General features: G+C 36.3%; 1 protein-coding gene across 1 annotated transcript in view; it reads right to left on the bottom strand.

Annotated features, from left to right (window-relative positions):
• l(2)37Cd (general transcription factor IIIC subunit l(2)37Cd) overlaps positions 1-15,792 on the bottom strand; it is a 52,434-nt gene that overhangs the window by 25,951 nt on the left and 10,691 nt on the right. Inside the window, exons 2-5 of the mRNA XM_067146229.2 lie at positions 15,309-15,573; positions 11,165-11,337; positions 6,803-7,006; positions 347-557 (exon numbers count right to left, since the gene is read on the bottom strand). Coding sequence (XP_067002330.2) covers positions 347-557; positions 6,803-7,006; positions 11,165-11,337; positions 15,309-15,573 — 853 coding nt within the window. The remainder of the gene's footprint in view (positions 1-346; positions 558-6,802; positions 7,007-11,164; positions 11,338-15,308; positions 15,574-15,792) is intronic.

Genomic DNA, 15,792 nt, shown 5'->3' with positions numbered 1-15,792 from the left:
GCACCCTAACATCTAAGATTCAGCCCAGCCTACCACTCATAAATATCAAGAAAAATCACACAACAAATCTGAAAATGGAACATAGACACACATTTAAATAAAATCATGCAGAGTGGGGGACAAAGTAAGGTATTTTTATCTCAGATATTGTGATCAGAGCACTAGGACCTCCAGTTTTATGAGGAATATGAAACTCTGATAAGTGACTTTTTATTTAAAAATTAAAGATGATGTTAATCAGCTATCATACTTCTAAGGTGAGGATTAAATTTATGCTTTTGGTTAATTGGACGATCATGAACTGACCCTTCATGATTTTTACTTACTTTCATCTGGAATGCCTTACCTGATGTTCTAAGCCGATAGTCCAGAGTCTGGTACTTGCGTGCACTAGGATCTTTCCTGGGATCATACCCAAAGCGTACCCACATGACCCTCCATGGACCTGTCACAAAGTAATATGCAACAGCAGGTAACAGAAACTTGAGTTGGTCGGTTGTATACTTGGTGTGATACATGAGAGCATTCTTAGACCAGATTGGACGCTGAGCAAAAAGCTGGAAATAAAATTTACACACACATTAACACACACCTGAAGAACCTAAGGAAATAATAATTTGTTTTTATATAAACATTTACCTCCTTTGTTGTGACTTTCCAGATACCAATAAGCAAGTGGAACTTAAACTTTAGGTTTGGTACTAATCATTCAAAAATGCATGTAAGAGCTTAAATCACTAGACAATTACACAGTCATTTAAATTTTTTTTTTTTTTTTTGCAATTTGCTTTACGTCACACCGACACAGATAGGTCTTATGGCGACGATGGGATAGGAAAGGCCTAGGAAGTGGAAGGAAGCGGCCGTGGCCTTAATTAAGATACAGCCCCGGCATTTGGCTGGTGTGAAAACGGGAAACCATGGAAAACTATCTTCAGGGTTGCCGACAGTGGGGCTCGAACCCACTATCTCCCGATTACTGGATACTGGCCGCACTTAAGCGACTGCAGCTATCGAGCTTGGCAGTCATTTAACTAAAGGGCAAGGTACATCCTTCACTGGCTTAAACTAAGTACCGGTAGTTTTCTTCTTCATTGTTTATTTTGCCTGGTTGTGGAGTCCACCACACGGATCTGCTGTCTCTTGAGCCACATCTGGATGGTCACTGACATTGCTGCTCCTGAGGTCTTTATGTAGTGTGTCAGCCCAACATTGCTTAGGTTTTTATTATGGTCTTCTACTGACAACCTCTTGGCAATTTCATCGACTTCTGTACATAAAATATGCCCAATCATTGGAGATGGCTCTTATGCATTTTCTAGTGGATTGGTCCAAAGCCATCTTGATGCTGTTGTTGGAATTGTGATCTAATTTAGTGATGCTTGCTGCCCACCCAAACATCTTTGTCTCCATTACGCTAAGCCAGAGTTTTGTCTCAGTTGTAGTTGGCGACATAGAGTTGGTCAGGATGAGTAACAGTACAGCAGATTTCGGATTTTAGATAATCTATCATCCTGCGCTGACAAGTGGCTGGTTGTAATTCACCACTTAATCCAGGCTGCATTAATTGTGTTGTCTTCCTCGATGAGTCGGCTGTTGTCAGCTATCATGGAACCCTCACTCACAGCATGTTGTTGCTGTCTACTTTGATGGCTCCCATTTCTTGTGTATATGACATGTACTCAGTTTTCTTCTCGTTGATGCCAGGCTGTATTGCATCAGTCAGTTTAACTAAGTAAAATTTAAATTTTTATAGCTCAGCAATTAGAAATGCTAGAAATGAAAATTTTGCATCATTAAAATACGTTCATTAACACTCACGAAACAATGCTAAGATTTTTTAAAAACCTAGTAATTACATGCCAGCCCTGTGGTGTAGGGGTAGCATGCTTGCCTCTTACCTGGAGGCCCCGGGTTCGATTCCCGGCCAGGTCAGGGATTTTTACCTGGATTTGAGGGCTGGTTCGAGGTCCACTCAGCCTACATGATTAGAATCGAGGAGCTATCTGGTGGTGAGATAGTGGCCCCGGTCTAGAAAGTCAAGAATAACGACCGAGAGGATTCGTCGTGCTGACCACATAACATCTCGCAATCTGCAGGCCTTTGGACTGAGCAGCAGTTGTTTGGTAGGACAAGGCCCTTCAAGGGCTCTAGTGCCATGGGGTCTGGTTTGGTTTAATAAGTACACATAATTTAAAAAATCAAATTTGCATATTAATTTTTACAGCTAAATATGGTTTGCAATATTAATATTACAATTCAATGAAGATTTACATGATTCTTTTGCTGAAATGATTTAAAGAACTTATATCAACATATCATCTTCTTATCCTACACTTCCTGGGTCAAGATTGAAGAGCTGTCAAGATGGCCCCTCTATAAGTGTTCATTCCTGTCCTCCCCTTGGGATGGGGGCAGGAGAACTTTCATCTATCCTATCTGACCTCCCTTGGTCAACCCTGTTTCAAAAACAGTGCACCCTAGATAATAAACTTCAAGTTCTTCTCAACAAAGCCAAGGCAGACAACAAGCCGCACAGAAATTCACTTAATACACAAATCCAACACCTACCCGAGTTCCACCCGCCATTTATCAATCTATCCAAAACAAATTTTGACAAAGAAGAAATAAACATCTTAGCAAAAGGACCTAAACATAATTGGCCTAATTACAATATAGCAAACATGGCCGAAAAATTAGTAATAGAGACAGAAGCAGCCATTAATAAATTGCCCATCGATATTCAAGACGAAACCAGACACGAGGCTAAAAAACAAATAAACAACATTTTCAGCATACCGACACACCTTTTATCTTCTACACAACTTCCAAACAGAAAAAAGATTCTTCAGCTTAAAGATAAAATCAGAAATTCAGAAACCATTATCACCAAAAAAGATAAAGGGAATGCTACTGTCGTAATGGACCAAGCAGAGTATTGAAATAATAACATTAAGTTATTTATTAGACCACCTAATCATTACAAAATCGTCTTGGATGATTTACATAGATTTGTTAGCTAATAGTGGTACATGTTTCGCCTTCCCTGAAGGCATCATCAGCCATAGTCTTAACCTTAAATTAAAAATAAGCGTCTAAATAACATGTAGTAATGAAATGAATTTTAAAATCTTGAAGAGATTTGAAGTAAAATAACATTAAAAATAACAATGATGGTTTGAAAATACAATGTGATGAGATATAATAGTGGAAGTATTGACAAAATTAACTTAGAAGGTTGCTAAAATAAGTACAATGGATAAAACAACAGATTGTTATACAACAAGTAGTAAGATTGCATAAAAGTAAAGTTGATAGTCTGGCGGTTATAATTAGACGATGGCGAAAAATCGTATGTAATCAAAGTAAAGAAGAGAGAATAAAAGTCAAAGTTAGTCGAGAGATCCGGAGTTAATCATGATCTTGAAGATAAAAGACGAAAGTCAGATGCATATGGTGAAGTTGTAGAACACGTTGAGGTTATGAAGTTGGTGAATAGAAGTTGACTGCATCTGACTTTCGTCTTTTATCTTCAAGATCATGATTAACTCCGGATCTCTCGACTAACTTTGACTTTTATTCTCTCTTCTTTACTTTGATTACATACGATTTTTCGCCATCGTCTAATTATAACCGCCAGACTATCAACTTTACTTTTATGCAATCTTACTACTTGTTGTATAACAATCTGTTGTTTTATCCATTGTACTTATTTTAGCAACCTTCTAAGTTAATTTTGTCAATACTTCCACTATTATATCTCATCACATTGTATTTTCAAACCATCATTGTTATTTTTAATGTTATTTTACTTCAAATCTCTTCAAGATTTTAAAATTCATTTCATTACTACATGTTATTTAGACGCTTATTTTTAATTTAAGGTTAAGACTATGGCTGATGATGCCTTCAGGGAAGGCAAAACATGTACCACTATTAGCTAACAAATCTATGTAAATCATCCAACTTAATGTTATTATTTCAATCAAATATCATCAATACGGACCAAAAATGATATTTATTACATGTAAAGCAGAGTATATCGAAAAAACAAACAATTTCTTCACAGATAAATCTTTCACAGTTGTGGACAAAGATCCTACCCAGATCATTCAAAGACAATTAAAACAGGTACATAAAAACACAAATTTTCTACTAACGGATAGTGAAAAGAATAAATTGATTAATATGAACCCTGGCCTGCTAACGGTTAAAGCACAACCTATGATTCATAAAGACGGAATTCCTATACGCCCGATAATAAATTTCAGACCTAGCCCACTTTACAAAACAGCTCAATTCACCCAACAGTTTTTGAGCAAGCACTACACTTTCAAGGCGAACAAATCAGTCAAAAACACTCTTGAATTAATCCAACGGCTAGACAAATTTAAATTGCAACCATACCATACCTTTGACATTACCAACATATATGCAAATATCAAACCAGAAAAAGTTACACCAATTATTTTAAATAACTTACGTTCTCATAGTCAGCTCAGCCAACTTGAAATAGCGGATTTCATGCCTATAATGAAACTATTAACTAGTAACAATTATTTCATATTCAATAAGATAATATACAAACAGGACGGATTGGCCATGGGTTCGCCGGCATCAGGCATTTTGGCCAACATATACCTTGATCACTTAGAGTACACTAAAATAGATGATGATGCTTGTTGTTTTAAGGGGCCTAACATCGAAGGTCATCGGCCCTCACTAAAATAGAAAAAAAAAAAAAAAATAGAAAAAGACAAGAAGTTTAACAATATAGTCTTATGGTCTAGGTTTGTAGATGATACGTTTATTATCATGGATCAACGTGACACCGATGCAGCTACCACCCTAGCACATCTCAATGACATTGACGCTAACATTAAATCCACAATAGAGTCTGAAATTAATAATACCCTCAATTTCTTAGACCTACAGTAACTATCACCAGACTCCCACTTGCTTTTAAATATAAAATCTATAGAAAACCAACGCATACAGCTTTAACCATACAGCAAGACTCCCTACACCCCTCTTGCCATAAACGGGCTACTTATAATAGTTTAGTGCATCGTGCCTATAATGTTCCTATGTCAAAAGCAGAACTGAACAAAGAACTTAATATTATACGTAACATTGCAATACACAATGGTTTTAATCATGGTTTCATAGAACGCATAATACGTAAGTTTAAGCATCGACCCAAGACCAATTTACAGAAAGAAAAAATGAAACCAGTAGCATTTGCAACCTTCACATTTAACCCGGATATTTACCGTGTTACCAATATATTCAAAAAGAAAAACACAAAAATCGCCTTCAAAACTAACAATAGAAACCTTGATACATTCCATAATTCTAGCCAGGTCAACTGCCCCAATCCTTTCAATAAATCAGGAGTGTACAGATTCCACTGTAATGATTGTTTCAGTGTCTACATAGGGCAAACTGGTAGATCTTTCAAAGTCAGGTACAACAAACATATAAACGCCATTAAATACAAAAGATTTTCAGCAATAGGGCAGCATACGCACGGATATAAACATAACTTTTACGGCATTAACAACGATTTGGATATCGTTGAAATATTGAACAAGGGGCCTCTTTTAGATCTAACAGAGCAATTCTTCATTCTTTTGGACCAGTATTACAACCCAAATTTTAATCTTAATGAACTTACTGAAAAACCTACTATTTTATTTGATTTATTGATTTCAGTAATTGGCAAGCTTAAAATTCCAAAAGATCAACCAATACACAAAACAGTTCGCAACACGCTGGCATATTATCCCTACCGGAATCCACGTCCTCCCGACCCCGCCCCGTTTCCCCGTTGATGCATGCAGCTTGTTGTCTGACACATCGCTCGGCAGTGGTGCCCGCCAGTCCTGTTTTAACCTTTCGTTGATAGTGTGATGCTTGAGGTTTCTGTTCTTTCTTTTCAAAAAATCGCCTAACACCCTTCTTGATCCGTGTATGTTATCCTTACACAGGTATTATTTTCTTTTAGGTCCGGTTGAATTAAGATCCTCTAAGGTTACGTTTGAACATTGAAAAAATCGTGTTTCATAAAATAAAATAAAAAATGCAACCTTCGGCCTCAACTCACCTATATTTAAAGATATTACTGAAATTTTAGCCTCTATTATTATATGACTCATCAAGTTAATACATATAAACACACTGAAGAAAAAGGTTTTTTTAAGAATATTTTTGTACAAGATTAACTTGAATGAATCCTTCTAAACGCATACAAGGATTTGATCTTCCAAGACGACAGTGGAGAATCATCAATCGGATAAGAACTGGACAAGGCAGATGTGGTTATATATTGTGCAAATGGGGTTGGACTAGCTCTGCAGATTGTGATTGTGGTGCCTCTTCTCAGTCAATCCACCACATTGTTGCTGACTGCCCAATTCGAGCTTTCAAAGGAATGCTAATGGACATTCACCTCACATCGGATGAAGCAGTTGATTGGGTTAAAATACTAAACCTAGAGTTGTAGTATTGTACGGACCTATGACTACGCACATTTATTCTGAAACTATATATATATGTACATACATTCATCGTACGATAAATAAATAAATAAATAAATAAATAAATAAATAAATAAATAAATAAATAAACCTTAAGAATGATTATCTGCAAGTAAATGCACAAGAGACCCTTATATATCAGCCCACTACAACACACTGCAAAATTTAAAAACTGAGGGGGATATTAGGGGTATTTTTCTTCTAAGGAAAACAACAGTAATCTTTGAGGCCACCACATTAGTTGATTTTAATTAGAAACATACCTTAGATATTTTTTTCAAGTGTAATTCACCCAAGAATTTCAAATGTAAGAACTTGATGGCGACATCTCGAGGTTTATCTGGTATTTTACTTATGTCAAAAGTTACAAACACAGCATGCCCTGATCTTCTTCGTCTTGTGCGTCCAATGATATTGGGTGGGATATTGGGGTTGTCCTCGTTAGCTTCTTTGCGATACAGGTATGTCTGAAAATGACCACACACAGTGAGAATTGAAAAAGTGTTATATTTAGAAACAATAATGATCACAAAGATTTATAACAATAAGAAAACTGGGTTTCTTGTTCTCTATTAGCACCACCTACCCACATGAATCTAAAATCCTTCATCTCCCCAATACAAAATGAAATGGACTGTTTTAATTCTACTTCTCAAAACAGGTGAGAATGTCAGAAGTCTATAAGCAGCTCTCTCTCTGTATATATGCTGCTTGGGATTACTTATCTTGAACAGAGGAACAGATCTTAGTTTAACATTCTAGGATGGACTTAATTCTGAACACTAAATTCAACATGAATTTTAACATAAAAAATGATAACAGAAGTAATGGTATGTGATCACCAGCTAACGGGTGATAATATCAAAATAATCGGTATTCCATGAAAACAAGTTCTGTTGATATGTTTTATCTTTCTAAAAATATGTTTTCCATTTGGATAAATACAGATTATATAACTCAGTTCTTAACCTGTCATAAACGATGCACTTATGATGAACCTGTGTAGAAGCCACTTTATTATTAAATCCTTAGCAGATTATTTATCTTTAATAAACACATATATTTTCTGGTGTAAACACACTGAAGAAAAAGTTTTTTACTATATTTTTGCACAAAATTAATTTGAATGAAGTTTTCAATATTCCCCTGCTTCAAAAGTCTTATATTACCTAATATCATAATATAAAATTTGCAACTGTGAAGAATGGAGAAAGACTGAAACCCTTGGTCATGTACTGGAATTCTGTACCAAGAATGAACGGCAGCAGGCATCACCGTGTATGAGGAGCATAGGCCTCTTCAATACGATCTAGAAAATGGTAAGTCTTTGAGGATGTACACTGTGTGTCATTATATGGCTCCAACAGGACAGCTGATATTTTAGCAGTACACCAGAAGCAATGGTCTATGTCTTGGATCCAACTGTTCGGTCTGAGATCAAACTACAGCAAGCAATGGAAGTAGATTCAGAGAAAAAACAAATCTACGAGCCATGCCTTCCATACAATACCTCAGCAAGCACAACAACATCCCATTATAGAATGGGGTTTGCTTTCTGGAGCAAGAGCTGCACTTCATAGTTTGCGCCTCGCATCCTGGTAGAACTGGGTTTCTCAATAGATTTTTCTGCATGATATTGTTCTTAATTGATGTTTCTAAGTCCCAGCCCTTTCCAATCATATCACTGCTGATAACCTGTCTGACAAAAGGACTCTACAACTATTTTGCTTCATCATCTATATTTTAAAATTTAAAGAATGCATTTTGATACCGGTACATGTTTATTACCAATTTAATTCTGAAACTTAAAAACAATGATAATAATAATAATTCCAGATCCATGTGGTCAACTGCATTTATAGTCAATTTACAGTCAAGTAGGTAATGGTACCGAACAAACAAGTGCAGTTCAAGTCCTATATTGAAAGACAGGAACAATGAAAGGAAGGAACAAAAGAGTGGGAAGAGGGAGAAATAGAAAGGAAACACTAAAGGACAAGGACAAGAGGAAAAACACAATGACAAGGCAGAATGGGAAGAGGGAGAAATAGAAAGGAAACACTAAAGGATGACGACAATCTCCACATCTTCATACAGGGTGGCTCTCTGTCATCAGTCCCAGTGGGTCGATGACCTTAGATGTTAGGCCCCTTTAAACAACGAGCATCATCATCATCATCATCATCATCATCAGTCCCAGTTCTTATACACTCACTTATTCTCAGCCCCCGATGAGTTCATTTTTTCACAGCTTCATCAGCAGACAGGTTTCAAGATTCACAGTGAGGGAGCCATCTTGATAGACCTTCAATCACTGAGCGAGTTGGCCGTGCGGTTAGTGTTGCGCAGCTGTGAACTTGCATTTGAGAGATAGTGCGTTCGAGCTCTACTGTTGGCAGCCTTAAAGATGGTTTTCTGCGGTTTCCCATTTTCACACCAGGCAAATGCTGGGGCTGTTTATTAAGGCCATGGCTGCTTTCTTCCCACTCCTTGCCCTTTCCTATCCTGTCGTTGCCATAAAACCTATCCATGGTGGAGGGATATAAAAAAATTGTAAAAAAACTTCAATCGTGATGTGAGCAGTGTCAGATAAGAAAAAAGGTGGATAAGCAAAGGAAAAAGGAAAATATAATCAATAAAGATGAATTCAGATGGTAAAAAAATAGGATCACAGAACAACCACAAAAAGACATGAACTGCACAAGGAAGCCAAGTGTATATATACAGTATATAAGTACGCACTCGTCCTTTTCTGTTTCCTTTCTATTTTTCCTTCTTCCCACACTGACCTTGCCATCATGTTTTTGTTGTTAAATATTCATTTTTTATTTGGTAGTTGTTAAACGTAGCAATAACCCATTGAATGTTTTTGGCGACACAAGGATGGGAAAGGGCCTGCCTGGCCATCAGATGATATTCCCTATAGGAATCAACATCTATATGTCTTTGTGCCAAAAAAATGCTTAATGACTGCTCCGTTAAAATTATAGAGTTTCACAGACATGTGATCAGGTTAAGGCAGCAGAACTTGTATCTCCTCTTGCAGATCGACAATGTAGACCAGGCATCAATTTTTTGAAAATGAGACAAAGTCTCTCATAGTGCATTGGCACTGCCGGTGGCACCAACTAGCCTACACAGTGGCCTCCGTGGTATGCACTAGCCATGTGTCTTGGTAGGTACACTATTTATCAACTGATTAGCCCAACTTAGCACACTGGGACAAAACGCTGACACCAGGAATGAGTTAGATGGAAAATTTATAATGTCCAATAACGGACCAACTATATTGGTATTATAACATGTCATTGTGGTGGAAAATATCTTTGTGCCAAAAAATGCTTAACCACTGTTCCAATAAAATTACGGAGTTTCACAGGCACATGATCAGGTTAAGGCAGCACAACTTGTATCTTCTCTTGCAGATTGGCAATGTAGACCAAACCCCTGTGTATTTGGATATACCAAGGAACACTACTGTTTCTGAGAAGGGAGCAGCAAATGTTCTAATTAAAACTACCGGCAACGAAAAATGATGTTGTACGGTGATGTTGGCCATTACTGCTGACGGCTATAAACTACCTCCATATGTTATTTTTAAACGCAAAACATTACCGAAGAACATATTCCTAATTGGTATTCACAAGACGAAAGTGAAACTAGCCACTCTGGTTGTGATTCTGAGTAAACATTCATAAGCAATGTTTTTCTCATAACATGCTACTGTGTGATAATGAATTTTTCTTCCAAGTTTTAAAAAAGTAAACAATCCAGCCCCTCTGCAAGTGAAAGGTCTACAGTTTTGGTAAATTATGAATGGAATATAAACCAATATATAGCCTCTGCATAGTTTCAATTTCTTTGTTTTTTGTACATTTGTAAATAAGTTAAAAACTTTTGAGTGTATTCGAAAAAATATATTGTGAGATGAGTTCAACAACACAGGCTACATTATTCATTTCATCATTTCATACAGTATGCACATCTTGTACTAGTTTATTAGGCTGATTACAAGCTTGATGTCAAATTTAAGGTTTATTAAAATAAATCTATGATTGAAGTTAATTATACTCACCTTTTGTCATGATGATGTGCAAGTAAGCTGGTCAAAACACATCGCCCTTTGACCATGCTCCCTGACTAACGCTTTACGTTTTGCCTATTATCCTAGTCTGATGTCGTCATACATAATGATAGGCCATTAAATTCCATTACAATCTTTAGTAAAGCTGTATTGAAATCATTGCTCATTTTAACTATGTTTTTGAGCAATATTCACCATGCTTAATATGACGGTGGATGTACCGATCTCAGCCCCTGTTATAATGTTGTATTAGTCAAAAGCTGTACTGGTAAGAGCACGGCATCTCTTTGTTACTATATTAATACCTCTCTAATAATAGTTTTAATGGCTACCATTTCTCCCCAGGTTTTTTAAAAAATTTTGTCTGAAAATTTTCCGCAAAAAGGCAGCACCCCCTATTTTGGAACCTTAAAATTGGCATCCAAAGTGCGGCCCATATGCGAGTAAATATGGTAATAATAGAACTGTTATGATACATAATATTTGCACTGGGTCTACAATTTGGATTACAACAGAATATATTATGTACAACTTAATTTACCTGCATAGAATCCATACGAGAGAAGACAGCTGGAGGCAAGAACAAGTTTGCTTTTAGAGAGAGCCAAGAAGCAGGTGGGATGCCAGATGGCATTAAAGTGTCATAAATGCACTGCATTGGGCCCTTGTTATTTGATTCAAGACTCATTGGCAGGTACTGAAAATCACACAGATCTGAGAACAGACAAAATATTTGTCTTTGAATCAAATGTGAAAAAGAACAAAATAAAAAATTATAAGATAATATAATTAATTCACTGTAACAAACTGATGACAGTTCTAAATAACAAATTATGGTAAATATTCAACTCAGAAAAGACATACATAATATGATGTAGAACTAAAAAATTAGACTTGTGACAATGATGATTATTGTTGTTATAATTTAACATATAAACAAATTCTAAAAATTCTGAAATATTAGGCCTATATTATATGTGAAAGGGTCCTTCTCCTCTCTTGGGATTGACCTTTATTTCTTGTCAGTTACCGTATTTCACCAAATAATCGTCGCATCTTTATTTTCAATACAATGATCGGATTTTAAATTTTAATTGCATAATTGTCGCACATCCAAATTTTGTTCATCAATCTGTTTAAAACGTGGAACTGCAATTTAAGTTGCATATGAACATGCAATTTAAATACGAATATGGTTAATCAGCAATTTGGCAACATCCATGCTTGCGAGATGTCAAACAACGTATAGATAAATAAATTAATAAAAAATACCAGTATACGTATGGCGTTTGGATTACCGGTAGTTTGACGTGGTCTTGAGACAGTGTACAATTTATACACCAGTAACATATTACGAGTTTCCACTTGAAATACTTAAGGTTGTAAGTTATCTCTTATCGGCAACGTCGCCGGGAAATAAGGGCACAGCACACACTTATTTTCCAGCAAGGCTTTCAAAGCCTGCAATCAGGGGTGCACTGGTTTCGGAACGCGCAGGCAAACAGTGACGAAATGAGCCACTTAGAATCTTATTCACGATAAAAAGAAAGTTAATATTTGCTCTTATCAATGGTAAACATCAGAATGAATACGTTCTTTTTTCGTAATATAGTCATGTTCTTGTGGTCTACTATAATACATAATCGAACATTCCGATACTGGGAAATTTACGACTAGGTACACCCCTGCTTACAACCCTTGTAATTCACCTCTAGTGGACCTCTCCACGTTATGGAGGGTATGCAGGTTTTTCCCGTTTAGGGTTTATTAGGTACTCTCGCGGAAGTATCGATTGCTCTGGAATGTACACATGCATGTGTGTGTGTTTGTAAGTGACTTTATTACTGTAGACAAGTGTGCATGAAAATTTAAAATTTATTTTGTTTTCAGGATGTTTGGAGAAATATTTCGTTTTTGAATACAATTATACGGAACAATTACGGACAGTAATTTACACAGCAACACATTAAAGCATGAAGCATATATCTGTAATTATGGATAATTACAGAAACCTTTCTGAGGCCTTCAAGCTAAAGGTAATTGTATTCAGTGAACAGCATGGTAACAGCTGTGGGAAGAAAATTTTCAGTGTGTGGAAACTTGGTGCGTGACTCGCAGAAATTGAAACAAGCTAAAAACACAAATTATTCTAGACGTGCATTTAGATGTCTGTAAATGGCGAAACGCTGGCAACCAGGAATGAGTTAGCCGGAGAATTTATAATGTCCAATAACGGACATTTATATTGGTATTAACAGGGAAGTGTCCGAAAATTGACAAAGTGTTCATGTACGTCAATGAAATACGTAACATTGGCTGCAGTGAATCATATGAAATGTTACAAGTGAAGGCATGGAAGATAGCGCGCAAACACAACGTTCCCATAACTAAGTTTAAGGCGAGTTGTGGGTGGGTTAGGAGGTTCGTGTGACGACACAGTCTGTTGGTGTGAAGGAGAAGAACAGTGTGTCAAAGATTGCTTACTGATTACATGGGCAAGATTGCAAATTTTCACATTTATGCCAGAAAAATTTATACTTACTTTCTCAGATCTGTAACGCTGATCAGGTTCCAGTCTTTTTCGATACCATATGCCTCGCAACAGCACTATTGTACTATAAGGATCATGGAGTGTATTTACGAAAACTACCGGTAGTGAGAAATTATGATGCACGGCAATACATGCCATTACAGCTGACGGAAGAAAGTTGCCGCCTTACATAATTTTCAAGAGGAAAATGATTCTTAAGCAAATAAAGTTTCCCCCTGGAGTTTGTGTACGAGTGCAACCAAAGGGTTGATGGTTGTAGAACTCAAGCTGGACTGGGTTACTGTGTGGAACAGAAGACCTGGTGCACTAGTGAAACAGCCGGCTCTGCTTATTTTAGATAGATTCAGAGGTCACCTCATGAATGAAGTGAAGCAACTTCTCAATGAAAATAAGACAACAGGTAGTCATTCCCGGTGGCCTAACATGACACCCGCTGGAAATATTAGGCATCCATCCCTCGACCTATTATGTTCGTGGGCAATGAGGAGTTGGGACCTTATACCACCTGAACTAGTCTCCAAGAGCTTCAAAAAGACTGGGATCTTGAACGCACTAGACAGATCCGAAAATGACGCTGTGTGGCAGTGATGAAGAATCTGATGCTGGTATGAGCACCAGCGAGGACGACACATAGATACCGAAACCACTAACCAGCGATAACAACCTAGAAGATTTAGAGTAAATTGTTTACTGGGAAGTCCGTATTTCACAATAATGCAATAATTTTTTGCTAGTGTAATATTTTAATTTTAATGCTCCGATTAATAACAATTAATGTAATTTCATTTTTATTTTCAGACTGGAAAAACGTTCGCCGAACTGTTGCGACTTTAAATATCTAAGATAAAATATAAGATAAATAAGATAAATAAATATCTAAGATAAAATTCTAAAAAAATTTAATTGTATACAGTCCAACCAGATCTATACAAGCACAGGGCTGGAGGAAAGAGAAATCCTGGCTGTACTTGTATTCTCCATGAAGAAATGTAACAGATTTTTAAAATTTCACTCAGTTTCCAGAAGCATGACAAATAGAACAACATTTAACAGTCTTCACAACTTTAAGTATTTCCTCCAGCCAACAAATAGTTGTATTAAATACGGTCGGACCCACACCTGTTACAACTAAATTCGTCCAAGATTGAAGCTATGTACATTTTAAACATAGATTTTTCATTGCATTTTTTGATTGTATTTTATCTCAAGTTATTTATGTATCACTGTTTTTGTGTGCCTTTCATCTTTTTGTTATTTCAGCTGATGATGACCTCTAGGCTAGGTCGAAACATGTCCTATGTAGCTTTTTAGACAGGCCATTTATCAAATGGCAAACGTGTATTGAACAGGTGGACTTTATACAATTAAATTCTTTTATAATTTTATCTTAGAACTGTTGCGAATAAATTATGTCATTTGATTTGGGCTATTTGAATTATTTTGATGTACAGTATATACACATGCACCTTAAACCTGTATAAAATACAACTTAGTTATACATTTTTTTCAGTAATACAAATAATGATACTAAAATATTCTTCGCGTAATGGTCGCACCCTACTAATTTTTTCAAAAATTTTGGTATAAAAAGTGGGGTGATCATGCAGTGAAATAAGGTATATAAACCTTTTATATTTGTCTCTTTTTTCGTGTGCTTTCTGGATTTTTTTCTCAACCCATGTGCAGTTCTTTGTTATTTATTGCATCTGGATTTAAGTAAGTTGCAGTTCAGGGTATGCTAATACAAGTATCTGTGATTTAGACTAGAAATTGAGGAGGGAGCACAATTAGCCTATGAAAAATGGCAGCATCCAAGCATTAAACTCCTATCAAGGATAATCAACACTGCAATTTGTTGCCTGCTGAATCCATCCACAGGAGACGCATTGTGGCCAGTGCATAAACACACAGAGCTATTCAACTTGTTGATTTTTCCCTCCAGTATTTTTGTACTTAATATGCGAGTGTGTGTATCAGATATTGCTTTACTTAGTAGATTACTCTCTACAACTTACATGTATTATACAACAATTAATGCAATTAATCACATACAATATATTACTCCAAAGTGTCAAATTTAAATTTCTAACAATCCTAAAAACATTAAACAGAGACAACAACTATTATCACTTACTCTCAAAGCGGAATATTGTATCTATTCTTCCCATGATTATGACTTCTGAACTAATGATTGATGGATCACATGTTGATGCACAAGCGTTATCTTTTGAGTCGTGTAGTGTGGATTGCTGTTCAGGCTCCAATGGCCGTTTTCTACGTTTAACTTTTATTTTGATGAGCAGAGATGTTTTCTTCTGCCTCTCACCACAGGCAGGTTTACTATACACATCATCAGGACGAAAACGCAACTCCAGACGCCGATTCTTCTCCAAGTATGCCTAAACAATACAAAATGTAAATAATTATCATAAAATTTACTGAGTACAAAAAAAAGAATGTACATCAACATTCTTACAGTTCAACAGGAATACAAACAGGAACACATAACAGATAAGCAAGCAACAGACAGAGGAGACAAAGATAAACATTATAACACATAACGACAATTCCACACCTTTATATACTGCCATATTTATACAGGGTGCAACAATAAGATA

Source organism: Anabrus simplex, chromosome 4, assembly GCF_040414725.1.
Source record: "Anabrus simplex isolate iqAnaSimp1 chromosome 4, ASM4041472v1, whole genome shotgun sequence".
Lineage (NCBI taxonomy): Eukaryota > Metazoa > Arthropoda > Insecta > Orthoptera > Tettigoniidae > Anabrus > Anabrus simplex.
The sequence above is the reverse complement of the archived record's forward strand: the minus strand, read 5'-3'. Positions and strand labels throughout refer to the sequence as shown.